This window comes from Trichosurus vulpecula, chromosome 4, assembly GCF_011100635.1.
Source record: "Trichosurus vulpecula isolate mTriVul1 chromosome 4, mTriVul1.pri, whole genome shotgun sequence".
Classification (NCBI taxonomy): domain Eukaryota; kingdom Metazoa; phylum Chordata; class Mammalia; order Diprotodontia; family Phalangeridae; genus Trichosurus; species Trichosurus vulpecula.
In genome coordinates this window covers 159,486,356-159,512,004 of record NC_050576.1, presented here as the reverse complement: position 1 = coordinate 159,512,004, position 25,649 = coordinate 159,486,356, and the positions used below count along the sequence as shown (strand labels likewise).

The following is a 25,649-nucleotide window of genomic DNA, read 5'->3' as shown; positions in this document are numbered from 1 at the left end:
GCCTATTTATCATTTCCAGTCATTGGTTGAGTTTTGAGTGAGGGATGCAACAAGTTAAGTAGATGGGTGAGGGGTGGGTTGCTGAGAGAAGCAAGGTGCTAATGGAAAGTGGCAGGCTGAGGGAAAGGAGATAATGGGGTTGAGGATTAATGAGAGGGACAGTAGGGAAGCAGTTTGGAAGGAGGGCAGAAGTGATGGTGCTGAGCTGCTCACAGAGAGGTCTTTTATGGTCAACAAGAGTAGCTTCCAACCCAGCTTTAATTACTCCTAGCTTTGTGAGTCCTTTGAAAACTTTTCTATTGAAGAGAATTTTGTCTCTCTACCTTACCTGACCCCTCTATCTCTCATAGAAAATGCCTCATTACCCACTTTTCTTACTCAATCTCTTCTCTCCAAAAACTTTACCATCCTCCATGCACTTGCATTGCCTTTCTAAGTCAAAGATTGTATCTCCCTGTTCTTTAAATCTTAAATTTGTGTGTGTGTGAGTGTGTGTGTGTGTGTGTATGTGTGTGTGTGTGTTGCTGACATGAGTTTGGGGAGGAAATCCCAGTGTGCAAGCTCTCTCCATTGAAGCAAATTGGCAACAGGTCTATAAATTAAAGTCTCAGTCGATACCCTCAGGTCACTGAGAGGTTAAGCAATTTGTCCTTGGTGTAAGGCTAGTTAGCATTCATAGTTGCTAGTTGGTACTTGGCCTTCTTAACTCCATGGCAAGCCCTCTAACTCCTATGCCATGCTTCATCTCTAGTCTTTCAAACTTCTCCAAAATAGTTTCTTCTAGTATGACTCCCTAGGCTGTTGTGAGTAGCAATGGTTTATTCAAGCTTCTTCTGTGAAATGCATTTTCCCTGGTAATTCTCTACTCCTTGCCACTCTTTAATGCCAAAGGGAGGTGGCTTCAGAGGTCTAATGTGCAACTGAAAACAAAGCAGAAAGCACAAGAAAATAATGGTGAAGTAAGTTTGTAACATGACTATTTTGATCTAGAAAGCCTTATTGTCCTTGGATCCCACCTTCCTGTCTAAATCTGGGAATGAATCTACCACAGACTCAATGTCAGAGATGAAGAACCAGATCACTAATGAGGTAAGGGATCCCAGTGGGCTGAGGAAAATCATGGTAGTACCTGATACATCAAGCTGTCTCTCCATCAGCCATTTGGTCCTTCAGCCAGCAGCAGCATGAATTTTACCCTCTTTGGACATAGGACATAGTGGGGCCATGCTGACTTAACAAACAGCTCTGGTCCCTACTTGGGATGCAAGTGGAAAGAGCATTGAACTGGGAGTCAGGAAACTGGTTCTGCCTACTACCAGATAGCCAAACTTAGGCAAGTGACTTGGGCAAGAGCCTCTTATGCCTCAATTTCCATGTCTGTACATTGGGAGAAATGACACATGTATCATAAACCCAGTAGGGTTGTTACAAGAATCCAATCAGTTAATGGGTTTGAAAGTGCTTTGAGAATCTGTCAAGTACAATACCTGTGTATGGGAGGCATTCTTATTATCCAGTATTGGGGTTAATGGTGGGAGAAACAAAAGAAATAGAAGACCCAGATCTACTTGATCTACTTGATCTACTTGAACAGCTGTGTCTCCTATATACGGAACTGGTTGTCAAAGGAAGGAAGGAAGGGAGGGAGAGAGAGAGGAAGGGAGGGAAGGAGAGAGAACGAGAGGGAGAGAGGAAGGAAGGAAGAAAGGAAGGAAGGAAGGAAGAAAAAAGGAAGGAAGAAAAGAAAAAAATGAAAGAAGGAAGCAAAGAAAAAAGCAATTATTCAGCACCTACTATATGCTATGCAGCATACAAAGTGCTTTATAACTCTTATCTCAGGAAGACAAAGAGAGAGAGCCTTTGGTTCTCTCCACCTAGATTAGCATCATCACCCTGCATACCAAACAAGGTAAGGAGTGGATTAGCTGGAGAGATGGAAGATACTGTAGAGATCATCTAGTGCAACCCATTCATTTTGTAAATGGGGAAACTGAGGTAGAGAGTGGTTAAGAGATTAGTTCAAAGTCACACAGTTAGTAAGAAGCAGACCTAGCATTCAAATTCATTTGCTCACTCCAGATTCAGCATTCTTTCCTCTCTATCTCTCTGCCTTTTAGTAAGTCTTCATATGGTACCTGATTTCTCCTTAGAATAATCAGTTTTGGATCCCTCAAGGAAAAGATGCATACTGTTCTTCATTCTGATTAATGAAGACAATCTGGCAAAGGAATTCATTCTTGTGAGCCACCTTATATTAATCATCCCAATGGGACCAAGTTTTGTATGTTGGTGAGAAAAGGAAAGCTTAGAATAATAATAATAGGTTCAACTTATAGTGTTTATAGAGTGTTTCTTTTACTGAGAGTCATTCGTAGCATAGTGGATGAAGTGCTGAGTTGTAACTCTGGAAGGCTTGGGATGAAGTCCTACCTCTCACACTAACTGGCTGGGCACCCTTGGCCAAGTCACTTAATCTCTCAACACTCTAGGAAATTTTCCAAAAATATGTGTTACAGAAAAGGTAGATCCATATTGGTAGAGATGATAACTTCATTTGGGACATCTGTGTTTCAATGAAATCATAGCTCTAGTCCTCCCCTTCCTTATTACATTTGGTAAGGCATATAGTATAAGCATCGTCACTCATATTTTACGGATGAAGAAACTGGTCATATAGTTAATAAATAACAGGGTGGGTACCCAATTCCAATCCCTATTCCACTATAACAGATTGTCTCTCAATAAATCCAAGAGGGGTACTGGGAAAAATGTGGATGCCAATGAAAAAAGAATGACATTATTTATTCAAATCAACTGAGGCAGCATTGCAAAATGAATAGAGAACCAGCCTCTGAGTCAGGAAGATATGGATTCAAGTCTTACCACAGACACATAGCAACTCCCCAACACAAGAAATAGCAGAACAGCCATTGATTTGCTTTGGTAGAGGGAGTTTCCTCACTGGGAGTTCCCTATGCCAATAAAACCACAACTCTAGGCAAACAGCATACTCTACAAGAGTCTAATCCTATTCTTTGTGTTAAGCACCTGCAAACCATATTAGGATAAAAAACCCTGTATGTCCAATTGCCAAAGTGTGAAAAAATGATTGCCGAGAAAAAGTGGAAAAAGAAGACAGCTCAAGTGAGAACAGGAAGTCCAGTACGTTTGCAAATTAGGAATTGTCTTTTGTGGTGGGTTTTGAGTAGTCCTGAAAAGGTCCCTACTCCCACAAAATACCTGACCCTCCCCGTATGCTTGGATGACGTGATGCCTGAAATTCTGGCATTCCATGCTTTTGACAAGGTATTGATCTGTTCAGGGAGCTTCTGGACATCCATTCATTCATTCAACAAAATTTCGAGTGCTATCCATTGGGAACATGAAGACAGAGAAGACATAATCACTGCTTAAAATATAGTAAAAGAGATTATATGCAATATGAAGCAGTAAATGCTATAAAAGAGGTGTAAATAAAGTATTTCAGGAGTTCCGAAGAGGAAGAGGTTTTTTCCTCTCTGATAAAGAGTTAAACGATGACCTTGTGGAAGAGGCATCGTTAGAACTGGATCTTGAAAAGCAGTGGTGCTTTCATAAGGGGAGATATAGGGAAGGAACATCATCCATGAGGAGAAAAATTGTCAGACACCAAAGGGCAACATTATGGAGACAACAGATTATCCTGTATGATGAATTAAGCCCAACATGCTAAAAGAATATTCTTCGAGAATCAGCAGAGCTAAAAGGTGGAAGACAGGTTAGACTTGTCTTGATTGATTCGAGAAGGTAAAACTAGGTGAAATGGATGAGAGTCGCAAGGAGGCAGATTTAGTCTTGATGTAATTTGAAGCACTTTCCCAACAATTAGGATTGTATCATAGTGCAATGCACTTCCTCAGGAAGTAATGAGTTCCCCCTCACAGAAGACTTTAAGTACAGGTTTCTTACATTTGCAGGATATTGCTGTGGGGATTCTTGGTTAGTTTCTGGTCCAATGTAGTTATGAGTTATTGTTTTTTATTCCATGCATTGAATGGAAAGAACTGGGGATTTTAGCCTAGAGAACAGCGTTAGGGGTAGGGTTGGGTGGTGATAACTGTCTTCTACTATTTATAGTAGAAGTATAGCTCTTATAGGGAAGAGAGCTTACACTCTGACAGCTTGAATCTAGATGGTACAATTGAAACTAAGGGTTAGAAGGTGGACATAATTTAACTTAATATAAGGGAGAAGTTCCTAACAATGAAGACTATCTAAACATGGATTGTTCTGCTTTATGAGGTACTGAGCTTCTTGTCACAGCAAGTGTGCATATAGAGTCTGCATCTTGGGGATGAAATAGGAGAAATTTAAGGTTTAGGGAAAGGTTGGTCTAGAAAATCCCTAAGATCTCATTCAATTCTAACATCCTCAGGTTCTAGAAAGCACCTGGAAATCCACTACTGGACAATGGTATGTTAGTGTCGTAGATTATAAGAGGATAAGGGCATTATAAGATGAGGCAGAGACCAAAAATAAAGATTAGTGCTCTAAAACTTTGCTGAAAGTTGGCCCAAAACAGCAGCAGAATATTAAAAAGCAGAAAGAACTTGTGTTTTTAAGAACAACTTTTAAGAGAACTCAAAGTCAACAATACAAAGCCCTTTAAACAAACTAGTAGAGAATCAATTGATCAGAATACATTTTTTATGTGCCAGGTACTATGCTAAGTGCTGCGGATACAAAAGGAGGCAAAAGACTGCCCCTGCCTTTGAGAAGCTTACTACTAATGGTGGAGACAACATGCAAACAAATATATACAGATCAAGCTATATACAGGATAAATAGGAAACATTTAATAGAAGGAAAGCACTAGAATTAAAAGGGGTTTAAAAAGATTTACTGGAGAATGGTCTTCTGAATTTTTTTAGATGTCTACCTGTAGGACCGGTCCATGTGCTCTTTCTAAAGGATTTTGTCTTTAAACCCCAGTCCATTTTGGCAATGTCAAAGCCTATTGTGCTCAAGTGAATTAAATGTGCTCCTTCCCTATCCCCCACCAACCCTTTAAGAAAAGAACAAGGGGCAGCTAGGTGGCGTAGTGAGTAGACCATCAGCCCTGGAGCCAGGAGGATCTGAGTTCAAATATGACCTCTGACACTTGACATAATTACTAGTTATGTAACCTTGGGCAAGTCACTTAACCCCAATTGCCCTGCCTTACTCCCTCCAAAGAAAAAAAGAAAAAGAAAAAGAAAAGAAGAAAAGAACAAATTGTGTAGAACATACACTTGCACAAAACCTTTGGAAATGGAAAGTCATGAGCTTTCAGAGGTGGACAGGTTTCTTTGTACGGACAAATGTTTTTGATCTGTTTTATAATTTCTTACTTGGTGTAAAGCAACAGGAACATTTTGGATACATGGTAGCAAACTTAGTCTATCAGATGATTTTAGCAATTATCCAAAAGGAATATAATATTTTTACCACTATCAAGCCTGCTTTTCTTACATTATTAATTCAACTTGTGGACAAGGGTGTTGCTCAGAACATAAAATGTTACAGAAATTTCAAGAACATTGGTTTATTACATAAGCAACCACTATACAGAACTTTCAATCTTATAAAAGATGAATTTTTTAATGTTGCATGTCCCTCAAGGTGTTAAAAAGTGAAATATTAAAAGGCTTGGAGAAAAAAAAAATTTACTATGAAAGATGAGATTTTATGTTGATTCTTAAGCCAGGGAACTTGGTAGGGGGAGTTAAGAAGAGAGCATTCAAGGCACAGGAGACAACCAGAGAAAGTGCCCAGTGCAGAAAGATAGAGTGTCTTATTTGTGAAAATAGCCAGGAGGCTAGAGTCACTGGATCAGAGTGTATATTGAGGAGGGGGGAAGAAGTATAAGTAGATTGGAAGGGTAGAAGGGGGCCAAGTTAGGAAGAATTTTGAAAGCCACACAGAATGTTTTGCATTTGTTCCTGGAGGCAATAGGGGACCACCCAAATTTATTGAATGGGGGAGTGCGATGGTTGGACTTGGGCTTTAGGAAAATAATTTTTTTCAGTTAAATGGAAGATGGATTGGAGTGGGGAAAGACCTAAGGAAAGCAGACTCACCAGCAGGCTGTGGCAATAGTCCAGGTGCATAAATCTTAACACATTTACTTGTATTCTCTATATTTAGTGGTAAATAATAGTCTATTACTTTGATGCACCACTTTCTCAAGTGTTGTCCAGTCATTTAACATGCCAACTATTGATAACTTTTTATTATTAAAAATAAAGCAGCTATGTATATTTTTTGACAGATAAGAGTCTTCCACCACTTTTAGTAATCTCGTTTCCTAACCAATGAAATACGCTTCATTTACCTCATTGTAGCCTGTAGGTGACCTTGTGCTCTTGCAAGTTTCACAGTCTCTGACAGAGTCTATGAAGTTAGAGCTGCTTCAAGTGCAAGTTAAGTGATGGACTGCATGTTTATTATCTGAGGATTAATCTTTCTAATCAAAAGGCTGCCCGTTGGATGAAGAAATTTTGACTACAGCAACTTTGGAAATTACCTTCTAAACTAGAGAGGAACTTTGATCTGAAAAGGAAAGCAAGTGTCAATACCAACACCATTAACACCCCCAGCAGCAGTACCACCAAAAACAACAGCAGTAGCAAACCCATATCCTATATTGGAGTTTTACTAACTTCCTTAGGATATAATCCTAGTAAAAGGATCATTGGATGCAGAGGTACAGTCAATTTTATAAATTATTGTACAGGCATATTGACCTCCCAAAAGATTACCTTTTTGTAATCCTATTATGCTACAAGTGTTGAGCTGCTTTGAAAACGACCTGGGTTCAAGTCCTCTCTTTGACACATAACTGGTTGTGTGACCCTAGACAAATAACTTAAATCTCAGTACTCTCCAAGATTATGAATTGCAGAGGCAATACTAGTATGCGTCGCTAGAGGGAGCTTTCTTAACTGGGCTCTTCCTTATAAAATGGAATCAAGGATTCATACTCCCCTCCTGATATGACAGCATGCCTGTTTCCTCACAGACCCACCATATTTCATAATTTCCATTTTAAACTTTTGTTTGGACAATTTTATGTGTTCAAGATAGTGATTCAGGGTTGTTTTAATTCACATTTATGATTTCAAGACAATTTAAACCACTTTAAATGACTGTAATTTATATGCCTACTTTTAAAAATTACATGTTCATATCTCATGACCATTTATCCAATGAGAAATTACTCTTTTAATTTTTATCATCTTCATAGAATCAAGCTGTCAGATTTTTATCAGATAACTTTACTATAGTAATATTCCAACATGTTTCTTTTTTTAAAAATTTGTTTATTTAAAAAATTATGTTTATCTTGCTGTATGAGATCTTTTTTCTTACATATATTAAATCCATTTATTTTACCACCAATTTTTATACATTTGATACATAAAATGTTTTCTAACTCTCCATAGTTGAGATAAACCATTATTTTCTTCTATTTTAATAATTTTTTATGCTCATATTAGTGTTATTAGAATTTATTATGGTATATATTATAAGTTGTGGCTCTAAACCATTTTTTGGGTCAAATGCCTATATAACTTTTATAAGAGTTTTTATTCCTTTCTCTGAGAGTTTTGTAATCTTTGATTGATGAAACACTCATTTCCTAGATTCATTTGGTGGATAGAGTACCTGAGGAGGAGTAATGTGACATAACCTAAGAAGATAGGTTGGAAACAGATTGTGAAGGGCTTTAACTGCCAAAAAGGAGCATGTGTTTTATCGTTGAGGCAACAGAAAGCCACTGAGGCTTTGTGAGCAGGGCAGCAACGTAGTCAGAGCCATGCTTTAGGATTATCAACTGGAAAACCGTAGATAGATTGGATTGGACATGGAAATATTTGAGGAAGGAAGACCAATTAAGAGACTATTATAAGAGTCCAGATAGAGGCAATGAAGGTCTAAACTACAGTGATGAGTGTGAGTGGAGAGAAAGGCAAGACCAGCAGAGATGCTGTGGGGTACAATCGACAGAACTTGGCAAATGATTGGCTATGTGGAGTAGAGGAGAATGAAGAGTGTAGGAGAGCACTAACTTCATGGTTGCAAACCTGGTGACAGCCTTGACAGAAATAGGGAAGGTGAAGAGAGGAGTGGGTTTAGGGGTTCCACATTTAAAAATTGCATTTACTTTGTATTATACCATCATTGATTATTTCTATTTTTTTTCAAAAAAAATTCATTGAAATCTGATTTTTTCTTGCATATAAATTTCTCCATATGTTATATATAATCTATATGCATATCTGGCTAGACTAGATATGTAATATAAACAGATACTATATAAGATACATAAATAGCTTATGTATGTCTATGTGTGTCTATATGTAGTATATAATAAAAATTTATGTTACATATCTATATATAGATAGATTAGACATGTAAGGTAGATGATATGTAAGATATGTAGTTTATATATGTGTCTATGTATGTATATATGTAGTATATAAATAAAATTTCTTTATATATTATATCTAATCTAGATAGATTAGATATAATATAAATAGATGATACATACGATATAGATAGTTTATGTATATGTGCATATGTGTGTGTATATGTAGCATACAAAGAAAATTTCTTTATATATTACGTATAACCTATGTACATATATAGATAGATTAGATATGTAATATAGATAGATGATATATAAGATATATAGATAGCTTAAATATCTATATGTGTATATATGTAGTATATAAATAAAAATCTTTCTATATTACATATAATCTCTCTATATAGATAGATTAGATATGTAATATACATGATATATAGTATACATAGATAGCTTATACATGATATATGTCTATGCATGTATATATGTAGTACATAAATAAAATCACTCTAATATAGATAGATTAGACATAATATAGATGACATAAGATATGTATATTATATAATATCTAGGCATCTATGTACACATGTATATATATATATACATAATCTTTTATTTCTAGTGACTTTAAGAATTTTTTTTTCTCATTGTAGTTCGTTATAATTCTGAAGTTTGATGATGTACTGCAGCTAATTGAATTTTAAGTTTCTGTGAAGTTCAGTGGTCAGAGTTTTGTGGGCTGCATTTGTTTTTCAGTCTACAAGTATTTATTAAGTGTTTATTATATGTCAGGCACTGTGATAAGTGCTGGAGATACAAAGAAAGTACAAGGAGAACAAAATAAAATCGTCCTTGCCTTCACAGAGCTTACATTCTAACGGGGGAAGCAGTGTGCAAATAACTGGGTTGGTGGTTGTTGTCCTTCATTCTGGAAGAGGACCAAAGTGACATCACTATGCTAGAGTCAAGTTTCAATGTGTCCAACTATGGCTGATCAGGCCAATACGAGCTCAGAATGCTCTACCACAGGTCAGGCACAAACAGTCCCTGTGAATATTTGGGATGGATACTCCAAACTTGCGCATCCTGTGTTTTCTTTGAACTGTTTCAATTCTGCTTTGCTCATAAAGCACAGCACTTTCCTGGATGAGGGCACAGTATGCTGGGTGGTCCTGTGCCAGTGTCTCCCATGTCACACAATCAACTCCAAAGTTCTTAAGAGAGACCTTGAGAGTATCCTTGTATCGCTTCTTCTGACCACCACATGAACATTTGCCTTGTGTGAGTTCTCCACAAAATAGTCTTTTTAGCAAGAGTACATTTTGCATTAGAACAGCTTGGCCAGGCCATCAGAGTTGTGCTCCCTGAATCAGAGTTTGAATACTTGACAGTTTAGTTCAAGTAAGGACCTCAGTGTCTGCCACCTTATCCTGCCAGATGCCCTTCAGAATCTTCCTAACACAACTGAAATGGAAGCCGTTGAGTTTCCTGGCGTGGCGCTGGTGTACTGTCCAGGTTTCACAGGCTTACAAAAATGAGGTCAGCACAATGGCTCTGTAGACCTTCAGTCTGGTAGTCAGTCTAATATCTCTTCTCTCCCACACTTTCCTTTGGAACCTCCCAAACACTGAGCTAGCTCTGGCAATGTGTGCATCAACCTTCTTATCAATGAACATCTCTGGAAAGTATACTGCTAAGGTAAGTGAACTTAATCCACAGCATTCAAAACTTCTCCATTTGCTATAACCAATGGGTAGATTACAAGATATAGACATGATAGATGAAAAGAATTCTCATAAGGGAAGGCACTAGCAGGGAGAAGGACTGAAAAGGCCTCCTGCAGAAGGTAGGATTTGAGCTAACTCTTGAAGGAAGTCTGGAAAAGTAAGATGGAGATGAGGAAGGAGTGCATTCAATCAGCCATGAGGAAAAAGCAGGGTAAGACAGTATTTTGTCTGGTTGAGGATGGCTAGATATCTTAACTGAAAATTGGAAACAGTAGTTAGGATTTAACAGGCTCTTATCTGGAAGAAGTAGGGAAAGTGAGGGTCCCCAGGGATTCATTCTGAGATGGTTGTCAATGAATATTTTTGTTAGTGATTGGAGGGAGGAAAACATGGTGACATCTCCAAGTTGTAGTCGACTCTGTTTTCCTGTGTTGTGGAATCCTAACATGCAGGCAATAGACAAGAATAACTTCATAAGTCTGTGGCATGCTGAGGAAAATGGCAGATGTGCTTCGTGTGAAGCAGAAGACATAAGGACTTGATTTAGAAATCAGATGCCAAAACATTTGACAAGGGTAGGAAATGTAGGGAAAAAAAACACAAGACAGAGAATACAAATAGAAAACTATTACCAATAGTTGGAGGTTATGGGCACTTTTTTTTTTTGGAATAGTTAAGAATGAATTTCCTAAAACTTAGAACTGTGTAAAAATGGGCTGCCTTGGGGGTTAGAGGAGGTATTGAAATGCTGATCCCTGGAAATGTGAAAAGATTAGCTAGCTGCCTGTTAGAAATACTAGAGGAAGTGGAATACTAGAGGAATCCCTATGGGTTGTAAGAGAATAGATTAGATACTCTCTAAGGTTCCAGACATATACTAGTCCCTCAAATGCTAGATAATAAACAAGCCTCCTTCTTTCAAGATAAAACATCCTTGATTGCTTCAACTGATGTTCTGATGGCATGGCTTAAGCCTTCTCAGAATCTTGGCCAATTTCTTGTGAATATGCTCCATAATTTTACCAGAATCCTTCTGACTGATAACCCAAATAATTTCTGCCATGAATACAGCTTTTGTTACCCTGACCTCAGAGCTACTCTCCTTTAACCATCCCTCCTTCTCCTTCTAACAAAATATTTATTGAAGAAATCCAGAGTAGAAACAATTACCAAAGCCATTCAGAATGAGTGAAAGGACTCCAGCTTCCTCAGTGCATAGAACTGAGACTTTTTCCCCCTTCCTCACTCTAGGTCATTCCCTGGAAGCAGCTTCCTTTAGGGAACCTGACCATGGTCACTGAATTCTTGTTGCTGGGTTTTTCTGACCTTAAGGAAATTCAGTTTGTTCTCTTTGCTGTCATTCTCTGCCTCTACCTGGTCATCCTTGGTGGAAACATCACCATTATCACCACAGTCCACCTCGAGCACAGCCTCCACACCCCTATGTACTTCTTCTTGGGTGTCCTTTCTGTCTCTGAGACCTGCTACACCTTGGTCATCCTACCCAAGATGCTCCTCAACCTCCTATCTGTGCTCAGGACAATATCATTCGTCAGTTGTGCCACTCAAATGTTCTTCTTTCTTGGCTTTGCAATTACCAACTGCCTGTTGTTGGGTGTGATGGGTTATGACCGCTTCACTGCCATCTGTTATCCTCTGCGCTACCCAGTTCTTATGAGCTGGTGGTTATGCAAGTTGATGGCGGCTACTTGTGGTGTGAGTGGCTTTCTGATTTCAATGGTAGGTACGTTTTTGGTCTTCAGTCTACCCTTCTGCAACTCCAACAGGGTCAATCACTACTTCTGTGACATTGCTCCTGTCATTCATCTTGCCTGTGGTGAACCCTACACCAATGAGGTCATCATATTCGTTGGTGGGGTTGTGATACTCATGGTCCCCTTGACTTTCATCTGTATCACCTATGGCTTCATTGTCAGAACTGTCCTGAGGATCCCATCAACGGAAGAGAAAAAGAAAGCCTTTTCTACCTGTGCCTCCCACCTCACAGTGGTTGTGGTCCACTATGGATGTGCATCTTTTGTCTACTTGAGGCCCTCATCCAGGTACACATCTGGCAAGGATAGGCTGGTGACAGTGACTTACACCATCATCACTCCCTTATTGAATCCTTTGGTTTACAGTCTCAGGAACAAGGATGTCCAGATGGCCATTTGGAAGGTGATAAACTGGGGAAGATTTTCTCCTAAAAAAACATAACTTTGATATTACAGAACTGTATATAAATATCCCAAAGCTAAAGGTATAGACATAGCAATGGTTCATATGCTATTACATGGTCTTGATGCTTCTCAAACCCGTGTAGGATTTTTTGCCTGATCAGCTACTGGAATGAGGATCAAGTACTAGGGAAAAGTTTGCCACATATTGTCAGAACTATTATGGGAAGAATTATGTTCAACCATCTCATACTCCACCAGGCTCAGAAAGATCTTAGTAATAGTCTTTTAAGAACTATCAAACATGTCCTTATGTCAATGGTGTGCAGGCTCAGGACAAATATTATTTCAGAAATGTAACTGGAGTTATATTTAAAGGCATTCTCATCATAGCCTTAACTGTTACTGGAAAACTGACCCTAGATATGTAGAAATGATACCAATTACTGCTATATGACACCAGACACCTTGGGAGTGGATATTCACAAACACACACACACACACACACACACACACACACACACACTCTTCTAGCTTCCCCCGGCTAGTCAGTCTAATCAAATCCAAGTCATCACATTTATTAGGTGTCAGTAAAACATAATGCTAAGCATTGGAGATTCAAAGACAAAGCAAATCAACCAACAAACAAGCAAAAAACACGAATCCTTTCTTTGTGGAGCTTACATTCTCTTGAGATCATACATGTAAATGGATACACATATGCAAGACATTTGAAGAGAAGGGGAAGAGAATTAACAACTGGAGTAATCAGCAATTGGACTAGAAAATAAATTAAAAGTACAAACATAAGATGAAGGACTATAATCCCTATTTATTGAAAACAGATGGTTTGCTAAAAAAGCCTTAAATAATCATCAAAGAAATTTGAGTAAAGTAGCAAAATTCAAAATAATCCCACAAAAATGAACAGCATCTCTGTATATTTAGTAGGAAAGATTAGGAAAGGAAATTTCATTTAAAATAACCAAAATAATGAATATTTAATCAGAATAAATATCTGAGAGTCAATCTCAAAGGCACACTCAAGACCTGTACAGATGCAAGTACAAAACACTCTTTGTTGAAACAGAGAATGATACAAGAGAGTTGCATTGTGGGGAGAGAGGGGAGGATTTTCAGTTCTGCTAGTTTGTACATAAAAATATAATGAAAATGATGATCCTACCTAAATTGATTTACAAGTTTGGTATTTTGCCAATCAAACTAAGAAGGGAATATTTAACAGAAATAGAAAATTATACAAAAATCCATTTGGCAGAACTAAAGACCTAGAATCTCAAGTGTACTAATAGGGCAAAAAAAGTAGGAATGAGGAAGAAATAACACTTCCAGACCTCAAATAATACTATAAATTAATAATAATCAAAACTATTTGGTGCACTTTAAAAAAATAGAAAAGCAGAAAAGACTAGATGAGGAAAAGTCAAAAGAAATTAATCTCAATAATCCAGTATTCAGCAAATTACTTGGGGAAGAAGTGCCAATTTTATAAGAACTATTGAGAAAACTGGAAAACAGTTGGTATAAATTAGGTTTAGACTTTCAGTTTATGTCATATGTCAGAATATAGTAAAAATGGACATACAACCTGAGTATTAAAAGTTGTACCAATTTAAAAAAAATCTTGAAGAGAACCAGATCAGGAGCCTCTCACATCTATATCTAGAAGAGAATTCTTAGCTTAATAAAAGATAGAAATAATCACAGAAGATAAAATAGATAGTCTTGATTGGCCAAAATTTTAATAATTTTGAATAAACAAAATCAAAACTGTTGATTGAGGAAAAATCTTCATCTTAAATATTGCTAATAAAAGTTTGATGCTGAATATATATTGAGAATTCACTCAAGCATATAAGACCAAGAGTTAATCTCCAGAATAGTCAAATGATACAAACAGTTAAAAGAACTATAAACTTTTAATAATAATATTAAAGAATACTCCAAATCACTAACAATAAATGAAAAGAGAGTCAAAATAATTTTGAAGGTTGACCTCATATCCAGTAAGTAAAGTTGAGAATTGAGCCAATTTTTCTGAAGGTAATTTAGAATTATAGTAAAAAAAAAAGTTAATGAAATATCCACACATTTCGACCCAGAAATCCCACTCCTAGGCATATAAGCCATGGTTAAAGATTGATAAGTCCAGCATCTATCTTTATATAATAGCAAAGAACTGGAAACAAAAAAGTTATTTATTCAATGGAACTGTGGAACAAAAGTGGGTCAATACTTCTAGCCACAGAGTGGAAGCAAGGATTGAAACCTTGGCAGCAGACCAAGGCCAAACCAACCATTTTGTACTTCTAATTGTGCCTGCAGTGGCATGAATATATGATGAAGTAATTGACACAAAAAGACAAAGACAGGGGGCTAGGCGAGTCATATAGTCAGGCTATAGATTGATTTTAATGAAGTCACTGACCATATTTTATACAGGTTAATTGCTGAGTCATCCAGACTTCAAAGAAGAGTACAATAAAGTATTCTTTAAGTTTTTTATTTCCTTGTTCCTGGGAGAGAGACACTATTTTTCCTCAAGGCTAACCAAATTGAAACATTTATGTTCTCTCGCATATAGATAACCAGTCTGAAACACTTCTGTCATCTCCCATATAGATAATCAGCTACAAAGGTGGGTTTTCTTTGCAAAGTCTTCTTATCCTAAAACTGGCCTTGTCATGCATAAAACCATTCTCAGTTGACCCTGCCTTGCAGAGGCCTAAGAGGCCTAAACAGGATATAGCTGGCTCCCCACATCTAATCCCAGAATGGTTTCTCAAATTCTCACATTCAGTCTTCAGGCTCAGACCAGAACTGATGTCACATTGAATTTATGAAGTCTTCTAGCTAGTTGACAAGAATCAGGATTAACAACTGTCTGCTATATCTCCACTCAGAGGACAAATGTTCAGTTGTTTCACCTAGACCCAAATCTGGGTCTGGATCCTAGAAAGTTCAAGAGGATGGCTATCAGACCATGCAGTTGATCAGAATGCCACTTGAAGACCACCCAGAGAAAGTAGAAGAAAAAAAGAAGGAAGGAAGGAAAGAGAGGAGGAAGAAAGGAGAGAATAGAGGAAGGAAGCAAGGAAGGAAAGAAAGAAGAAAGGAAAGAAGGGAAGAAGGAAAGAAAAAAAGAAACAAGCATTTATTAAGCACCTACTATCTACCAGGCACTTTACAAATGTATCTCATTTGATCTTCACAACAATCATGGGAGGTAGGTGCTATTATTATCCCTAGGTTACAATTGAGGAAACTGAGGTTGAAAGAGGCAAAGTGATCTGCCCAGGATCACATAGATAGTGAGCGTCTGAGGCCACATGTGAGCTCAGGTCTTCCTGCCTCCAGACTGAATCTTCTTCACTGTGCCACTCAGCTGCCTCTTTGGCAGATAAAGTGTTTACATTCTAATGAGAGAAATGGTACAAGTGTGCCCCCAGGACCCTAACACTATCAGAAATCACAGGTCAAGTTAAATAAGACAGAGAACCTGGGAGTAGTTTTCTTATGTTTTTGATAATCTTAGAATAAGAAGGAAAAGAAAAGAAAACATACACTAGGGAAGAAAGATAAAAAAAGGTGGGGGAAGCTAGTAGGATGCACAAGAGGAAGTCTGTTTAAATGAGGAAAGGGGTGGGAGGGCAGGGATACAATTCTCCTTCCCCCCCTCTACTTCTCTGTCTCTGTGTCTCTCTTTTTTTCTATCTCTCTGTCCCTCTCCTCTCTCTCTGTCTCTCTCTTTCACACACACACACACACACACACACACACACACACACACACACACACACAATTTGATGCAGAAATACTTTCAACCCAATAGGCACAGAGAATTGTGAAAATATTAGATTTCATAGAACCCTAGTGATTATTGAATGGAATGAAAAACAGTATACACATTTATAAGCTGTTAATGACACTTTTACAAGAAGTGGTTATATGTTAAGGCATAAAAACTTCATGAGCAAATGCAGAAAAAGAGAAATATCAACCATATCATTTACTGATGACAATGCAAAAAAATTCTATTCAATAAAGTTCCATTGAAGAAGAAATGAAAATTAATAGGAACTAAATAAATTCTGAAGAACTGATGAGTCAAAGAATAAATCATGGAAACAAGAGAAAACTTCTTTAAAGATAATGACAACAATAAGAACATTACAATACTTTTGACGTGGAGCCAAAGTTCTTAGGGCATGCAATTAAACAAAGAAATAAAACCAAATGACAAAAGTAACAAAAATAAGAAAATGAACAAATTTAAAAACCCAAAATAAAAACCAAACTTAAAATTCTGAAAATCAGAAAGATAGTAACAAAAGTAAAAGCAAAAAATACCTTCTTGAATTAATAAATGTGACTAGATTTACTTTAAACCAGCAAAACCCAAATTGTTGGCATCACAGGTATAAAGAAGAATTAACAAATAATGAAGAAATAAGGAAAATAGTGGAAACAATTTTGCTCCAACAAATGTCAATAAAACTAACAATTTAGATGAGGTGGAAGAATAGTGACAAAAATATAAAATGCACGGATGGACAGAATAAAGAGAGAATTTAAATAACCAAGTCAGAAAAAGCAATTAAGCAAGTCACAAATAGGTTACCAAATGTAAGGGGTCAAGTTGGGGGAACAAAAGATTAATTTGGGATCAGTTGTATTTGTAAGCAAATTTCATCAAAGATCCAAAGGACAATTAATCCCAATATTATATAAACTCTTTGCAAAAATGGGGGATAAGATTATCATATTAATACCTAAGCAAGGGAATGTCAAAACAGAGAAAGAAATATATGGACTAATGTCATTAATGAGTGTGGAGACAAATAAATAAAATGTCATCAAAGAGACTATAATAAATTATCACAAAGCTTATATACTATAGCAGGTTGGATTTTTACCAGGAATACCAAACTAGTTCAGTATTAGAAATACTATAAACATAAAATGACATATTAATTACAATAAAAAATTTGGATCATATAAATTTTTTACAAGACCCATATGTATATATGTGGATTATATAATATATGTACATATAAATGTATATATATATATATATATACACACAAATATATTCAAGTCTTTATTAAAACCACACAAATAAACGTAATTTTTCCTACACTAATTTCCAGTTTTCCTTAAAATGTTTTGTGGATCAACCCTTATCACAGTAACTAAGGGTCTCTATGTTTATCAAGCAATAGGCTACTAGGTCTGTTTGCTTCTGTATGTAAGGTACCTCATATGTTCCCTGGATGTTGTCCAGTTGTTTTAGTCATGTCTGAGTCTTTGTGACCCCATTTGGGGTTTCCTGGCAAAGATAATGGAGTGGTTTGCCACTTTCTTCTTGAGCTCATTTTACAGATGAAGAAACTGAGGCAAACAGGGTTCAGTGACTTGCCCAGGGTCACACAGCTAGTAAGTGTCTGAGGCCAGATTTGAACTCAGGAAGATGAGTCTTCCTGACTTTAGACCTGGTACTTTATCCACTGTGCCACCCAACTGCTCATCTTCCATAGATAAACCTTTCTAACCAATGTTAAATCAATTTTATGGTTACTGTTCTTTGTAGGATGAGATGTGGTACTGCTAGGCCCTTTCCCTTTCTACTTTTTTGGATTATTTCTCTTGAGATTTCTTAACTTTTTACTCCTCCAAATGAATTTCAATATTATTATTTATAGCTTTAAAAGTAATTCTTCAGAGGGGCAGAGCCAAGATGGCAGCAGGAAAGCAGGGACTTGCTTAACCTCCCCCCTAAATCCCTCTAAACACCTGTAAAAAATGGCTCTGAACAAATTTTACAGCTGCAGAACCCACAAAATAGCAGAGGGAAACAAATCTCCAGCCCAGGAGAGCCTGGATGGTCGCCAGGAAGGGTGTATTGCACAGTGCTGAGACTGGAGTGCAGCCCAGCATGGGCCTCCCTGGGACAGACCAGACCCAGAGTCAGCCACCTGGAAGAGGCCTTGGGGCCATGAAACAGTGAGGTGTGGCGCTTACCAGACTTCTCAACCCACAAAGGCCAAAGAGCAGGTTAGGGGGAAACTGCAGGATCAAGTTCAGAGCAGTATGGCCACCAGCCCTGGGGGTGGCAGAGGTGGTGCAGCGCTGGCAGAAGCAGCAGCAGGAAGCTCCTGAGGCGGCCTCCAGAGTGCCAGCATCAGTGGCTTCTTGAGTTTCTGGCTTACACAGTGGGAGGAATCTAGCAGCAGATCAGAGCTGGAATGCAAGGAGCACTTTGTGGGCACAAAGGCAGATTATCTTGCTGCACCCTGCTTGGATCTGAATTGCAGTCCTGGTTGGCGGCTCTTGGGGGAGGAGGAGTGCTGCTGGGACAGAGCCTGGGGTGATGGTGGAGTAGAAGTAGCTCTGAAAATGCAGTACTTGGACCCTAAACTTGGCACAAAGTACTCTCTGCTCTACAAACAGTCATATCCTGACAAAAAGCTCAAGCATCAAGTAATTGGCTAGGAACATGGACAGATAGCAAAAACAAACTCAGACTCAAACTCAAACTCTAGATTCCTTTTTTGGTGACAAAGAAGATCTAAACATACAGCCAGAAGAAGTCAACAAAGTCAAAGAGCCTATAACAAAAGCCTCCAAGAAAGATTCGAATTGGGCTCAGGCCATGGAAGACCTCAAAAAGGATTTGGAAAAGCAAGTAAGAGAAGTAGAGGAAAAATTGGGATGGGAAATGAGAGTGATGCAAGAAAACCATGAAAAACAAGTCAACAACTTGCTAAATGAGACCCAAAAAATACTGAAGAAAATAACACCTTAAAGAATAGACTAACCTAAATGGCAAAAGAGCTCCAAAAAGCCAATGAGGAGAAGAATGCCTTGAAAGGCAGAATTAGCCAAATGGAAAAGGAGGTCCAAAAGACCACTGAAGAAAATTCCACCTAAAAATTAGATTGGAGCAAGTGCAAGCTAGTGACTTTATGAGAAATCAAGATATTATAAAACAGAACTAAAGGAATGAAAAAGTGGAAGACAATGTGAAATATCTCATTGGAAAAACCACTGACCTGGAAAATAGATCCAGAAAAGATAATTTAAAAATTATTGGACTACCTGAAAGCCATGATCAAAAAAAGAGCCTAGATATCATCTTTCAAGAAATTACCAAGGAGAACTGCCCTGATATTTTAGAACCACAGGGTAAAATAGAAATTGAAAGAATCCACTGATTGACTGCTGAAAAAGATCCCAAAAAGAAAACTCCTAAGAATATTGTTGCCAAATGCCAGAGTTTCCAGCTCAAGAAGAAAAATATTGTAAGCAGCTAGAAAGAAACAATTTGAATATTGTGGAAACACAATCAGAATAATACAAGATCTAGCAGCTTCTACATTAAGGGATCAAAGGGCTTGGAATATGATATTCTGGAGGTCAAAGGAGCTAGGATTAAACCAAGATTCACCTACCCAGCAAAACTGAGTATCATGCTCCAAGGCAAAATATGGATTTTCAATAAAATAGAGGACTTTCAAGCTTTCTCAATGAAAAGACCAGAGCTAAATAGAAAATTTGACTTTCAAATACAAGAATCAAGAGAAGCATGAAAAGGTAAACAAGAAAGAGAATTCATACGTGACTTACTAAAGTTGAATTGTTATGTTTACATTCCTACATGGAAAGATGATGTGTATAATTCATGAGACCTTTCTCAGCATTAGGGGAGTTGAAAGGAATATAGACAGAGGGTACAGGATGAGTTGAATAGGAAGGGATGATATCTAAAAAAATTAAATAAATTTAAGTTGTTATATCATTAAGGCAGAATTCATGACTTCAAAGATAACCATGAATATGGCTGAGTGGTCCAGAATTGCAGGATATAAGGAATTCTCTAAGTAGAAGGCAAAGGAGTTAAAACATTTATTGAAACTCAAAAGCAGCAGACCCACAGACCAGTGTCCCCAATTCGACATCCTGGCAAGAACCTTCCAAAACCAGTATGTCCATCTCACAATAGTGATCAGGAGGTCATAGAAAAACATTATGGCAGCAAGCCAACCCATACTGGTGCTTCCCCCCCAATGCCAGGGCCCTCCACCAAGAAGACCACCCACTGGTCTCAAGCCCCTGCTCAGCACTCTCTGGTCTCCATGAGGGTCAGTCCTGCTTTTTTGTAGCGCCTGCCCCCATCACTGCTGCTTCCACCACAGTATCCAAGCTATGTTCCAGCTAGCTGACTGCTTCCTCTCTCCTTCAGCTCTTAACTGCTCTCACCAACTGCCTCACCATCTGCCTCTTAGCTCTGCTCCAACCGTTCAGCAAGCTCCTCCCACCACAGGCTTCATGTCATCACGTGGACCAGAACTCAGGCACCTACCATTGGCTCCAGTCCTAGCCACTCCCCTCAGGACACTGAGAGCCCTGCCCCTGAAGCCCACTCAAATGGGTGGGAAAGATCTTCCCATTCACTGATTGCCTTTACAGTTGTGAGAGAGGAATATATTGAGAAAGGGAGAAAGAGAGAGATAGAATGGGGCAAATTATCTCACATAAAGGTGGCAAGAAAAAGCAGTTCTGCAGGAAAGGAAGAGGGGACAGGTGAGGGGGAATGAGTGAATCTTGCTCTCATCTGATTCAACTTGAGGAGGGAATAACATACACACTCAATTGGGTATCTTACTCCACAGGAAAGTAAGGGGAAGGGGAGAAAAGGGGGGGATGATAGAAGGGAGGGCAGATAGGGGGAGGAGGTAATCAAAAGCAAATACATTTGAAAAAGGGACAGGATCAAGGGAGAAAACTGAATAAAGGGGGACAGGATAGGATGGAAGAAAATATAGTTAGCCTTTCACAACTTGAGCACTGTGGAAGTGCTTTGCATAACGATACATGTGTGATCTATGTTGGGTATGCATGCTTTCCTAGGGAGGGTGGGTGGGAAGGGAAGAAGGGAGAGAACTTGGAACTCAAAGTTTTAAAAGCAGATGCTTAAAAAAATTAATTTTTTTTGCGTGCAGCTGGGAAACAAGACATAGGGAATGGGGCATAGAAATCTATCCCACCCTACAAGAAAGTAAGGGAAAAGGAGATGGGGGGAGTGGGGTGAAAGAAAGGAGGGCTGACTGGGGAACAAGGCAATCAGAATATATGCCATCTTGGAATGGGGGAGGGAAGGTAGAAAAGGGAAGGAAATTTGTAACTTAAAATCTTGTGGAAATCAATGTTGAAAACTAAAATATTAAATGCAATATATACAGAAAAAAGAAAGTACTGCTATAAAAAATAATTCTTCAGTAGTATTTATGAGTATTCAATAGTATTTATGAAGTAAGTTAATTTAGGTGGTACTGCAGTTTTTATGATGTTGGCTCAAATGACCCATGGATAATTAATATTCTATTATTGTACCTACGTAGTTCCTATGTATTTTTGGTAGGGATACTATCAAGTACTATACACATTCTGTAATGAATTTGAATGGAATTTCTCTTTCTACCTTTTCTTGCTGGGTTCTGTTGGTAATATACAGAAATGCTGATGAACTGTGTGGATGTATTTATATCCAGGCACTTTGCTAAAGTTATTCACTATTTCAACTAATTCTAGGTAACTCTAGGATTCAATAAATAAACTGTCACATCATCTGCAAAAAGTGACAATTATGGTTTCTCTTTGACTAAGCTTATTCCTCCATTTTCTTTTTCTTTTCTTATTACTATAGTTAGCATTTCTAACATTATGTCAGAAAATATTGATGACAATGAAATCCTTGCTGTCTCTTGGTTTAGACAGATATTGTTTTTGTTGTTCAGTCTTGTCTGACTCTTTGTGACCCCATTTGGGGTTTTCTTGGCAAAGACGCTGGAGTTGTTTGCCATTTCCCTCTCTGGCTCATTTTATACATGAGGAACTGTGGCAACGGGGGTTAAGTGACTTGTCCAGGGTCATACAGCTAGTAAGTGTCAAATTTGAACTTGGGAAGATGGATGAATCTTTCTGACTTCAGACCCAGCACTCTATCCACTGTACTACCACTATTCTCTTGTTTTACTGTTTTCAACAACAAAAATAAAGCTTTCATATATACATATACATATATATGCATAGGCCAGCAAAATAAATTCCCACATGGCCACATCCAAAAATTCACTTCTCTTTCTGCATTTTAAGTTCATTGCCTCTCTGACAATAGGTGAGTGGTGTGTTTCATCTTCATCCTTTTAGACTCATGATTTCTTATTGAGTTTATTATAGTTCTAAAGGTTTTTGCTATAATGTGGTTTTTATCATATAAACTGCTCTTCTATTTTTGCTCACATCCCTCTATATCAGTTCATCCAAGTTTCATTTGAAATTGTTTCCTGTGGCCCAATAATATTCCATTACATTCATGTACCACAGTTTGTTTAGCCATTCCCCATTAGGAAGACACTCCCTTAGTTTCCAGTTTTTGGTGACCATAAAAAAGCTGCTTTAAATACTTTTTGTGTGTACACACACACACACATCCTTTCCCTCTTTCTTTGATTTCTTATAGGGATAGGCCTGGTAGTGGAAGAGCTGAGCCAAAGATTATACATAGTTTAATAACTTTTTTTTTTTTTTTTGCTTGTCTTTTTTTTTTTTTTAAATTTATTTTTTATTTATTTTTAGTTTACCACAGACGGTTCTACATGGTTTTGAGTTCCAGTTTTTCTCCCCTCCCTCCCCCCTCCCTCCCCAAGACGGCATGAAGTCTCATATAACTGTCATGTATAACTTCGCATTGAATTAATTTATGCTCTAGTCAAGTCGTGGAGAAGAATTTTGACCAATGGAATGAATCATGAGAAAGAAGAAACAGAACCAAAAAAAAAAAAAAACAAAAAAAAACCCCAAAACCAAAAACAAAAGAGAAGCAGAAAAGGCGAGCATGTAGTAGTGTGCCTCAGTCTGTATTCAAACTTCGCAGTTCTTTCTCTGAATGAAGATAGCATTCTCCATCGTGAGTCCCCTGGAGTTGTCCTTGCCCCTTTAGGTTGCTGAGAGAAGCGCAGTATGTTTAATAACTTTTGAAGCATTGTTCCAAGTTTAATAACTTTTGAAGCATTGTTCCAAATTGCTTTTGAGAATGGCCAGAACAATTCACAGCTCCACCATCAGTATACATGTTTCCCACAGCCCCTCCAATATTTGCTATTATTCTCTCTTGTCATCTTTGCTTGTCTGTTAGTGTGAGGCATACTTTAATTTATATTTCTCTAATTATAAGTGATTTTGAGCATTTTTTTTTCATATCATTGCTGTTAGCTTGGATTTCTTCCATTGAAAACTGCCTGGTCATATCCTTTGACCATTTTTTTTTCTGTTGGGGAATGGCTCTTGCTCTTAGAAATTTGAATTGGTTCCTTATATATCTGACAATTTTATCAGAGAAACTTGTTGCAAAGATGTTTTTCCTCTGTTTCCTTTCACTTTTAATTACATTCAATTTTGCAAAAACTTTTTAAAAATTATGTATTTCAAAATGTCCATTTTAATTTGTCTGATCTTTTCTAAAGCATGTTTAATTATGAACACTTTCACTATTCAAATATTCAAAACGTAATTTTTTCTCAGTTCTCTAGTTTCTTTATGATGTGGCTTTTTATATTTGGTCTTGTACCCAAATGGACACATTGTATGTGATATAACATGTTGATCTAAACCTAGTTTATGCCAGACTTCTATCAGATTCTTCAAGAAGTTTTTGTTAAATAGTGAGTCCTTGCCCAGATAATTGTGCTCTTTGGATTTATTGCATACTATGTTTGTTTGCTTTTAAACATTGAATACGTAATCTATTCTACTGATTGATCTCTCCTTTTTTTAACAAAGACCAAATAATTTTACTGATTACTGCTTTGTAGAATAGTTTGAAATCTAGTTCTGACAGAGCCCCTTCCTTTCTACATTTTTTATTATCCCTTAGATTTTTTGACTTTTTACTGTGAATTTTGTTATTTTTTCTAACTCCATAAAATATTACTTTGGTAGTTTGATTGGTACAGTACTAAATAAAGTATATTATTTTAGGTGCTTATGTCCTTTACATGACATTGATTTGGCCTACCCATGAGCAAATAATTATTCTCCAATTAGTGTTTATATTTATTTCTATAAAGGGTATTTAATATTTAGATTAATATATTTCCTGCATGAATCATCATAGATACACTCCTCAAATAGTAAATAATTTCTGTAGTTATTTTGAATGGAATTTTTCTTTCTAACTCTTTTTGTGGAGTTTTATTGTTAATATACAGGCATACTGATAATGTATGTGGATTTGTTTTATATCCTGCATTGAAGTTATTTTTTTCAGTTAATTTTTGGTTGACTATCTATGGTTTTCTAAGTATGCCATTGCATTATTTGCAAAAAGCATTAATTTTGTTTCTTCTTTGTCGATGTTGTAGCAACAATTTGGCTAGCAGCTGTTGTGGGGTTAAAAGACCAACACAAGCCCAACAACAAGAACACTGCTAGCACAATTCTTTTGATCTGCTTTACTAAGGAAAGTAATGTTAAGGGGTTAACAATCTTACTTTAATCCAACATATACATATAAACTCACTTAGTTCAGGAGGAAAAGCCAGCAACTTGAACTTCAGAGCAAGTACAAACAAATTACAAACATACATAATGTAAACAGACCAGATCACAATTAATAGTTACCAGGGAAGCATCAACATGTGGCTTGACGAGCTGGGGAGATCTTAACAAAGTCTGACCCAGAGTCATCAGCCACTCCTCCAGTGGCTCAGAACCCCAAGCAAACAATTCTGTTCTACCTTTTTATATGGCCTTTAGACTTCATCAAATGTCATCTGAGTGACCAAAACTTAGGTGCATACTATTGGCTCTGGTCTTAGCAACTCCCCTTAGTGCCCTGGGGGCTTCACAGCCACATTGGCTTAGTACCTAGTAATTAGGGATTTCGACCTGGGGTTTAGCACCTAGTTAGACTCAATCAAAGACACTTAATTAATTTAGCATTCTAAAACAGTAAAAAGGTCCCACCTTAATTAATATTACACACCACCCCTCCAGGGTCCATGACCTAGCAAAAATCTAAATTAAATGGCCATGGATCCTGGAACAAATAGAAGCATTATACATTGTGATCCAATCAATCAGGGAACTAAAACATATCATTCACAACAAAACATATCATTCAGTATCATTCCCAAATACTTGTTTACAATACAAACATCCATCCCTAGGTCAAAGCAAGTCAATCTCTTCAATCGATAAGGGAACTATAACAAAACATATCATTCAGTATCATCCCCCAAAATACTTGTTTACAATACAAACATGATCCACCCC

General features: G+C 37.4%; 1 protein-coding gene across 1 annotated transcript; it reads left to right on the top strand.

The window, feature by feature from the left end:
* Positions 1–3,105: 3,105 nt before the first annotated feature.
* On the top strand, positions 3,106–12,333 carry LOC118846895 (olfactory receptor 10R2-like). Its single transcript, XM_036755576.1, has 2 exons — positions 3,106–3,306; positions 11,368–12,333. The coding sequence occupies exons 1-2, from the start codon at positions 3,106–3,108 to the stop codon at positions 12,331–12,333; spliced, it is 1,167 nt and encodes a 388-aa protein (XP_036611471.1).
* Positions 12,334–25,649: the final 13,316 nt, after the last annotated feature.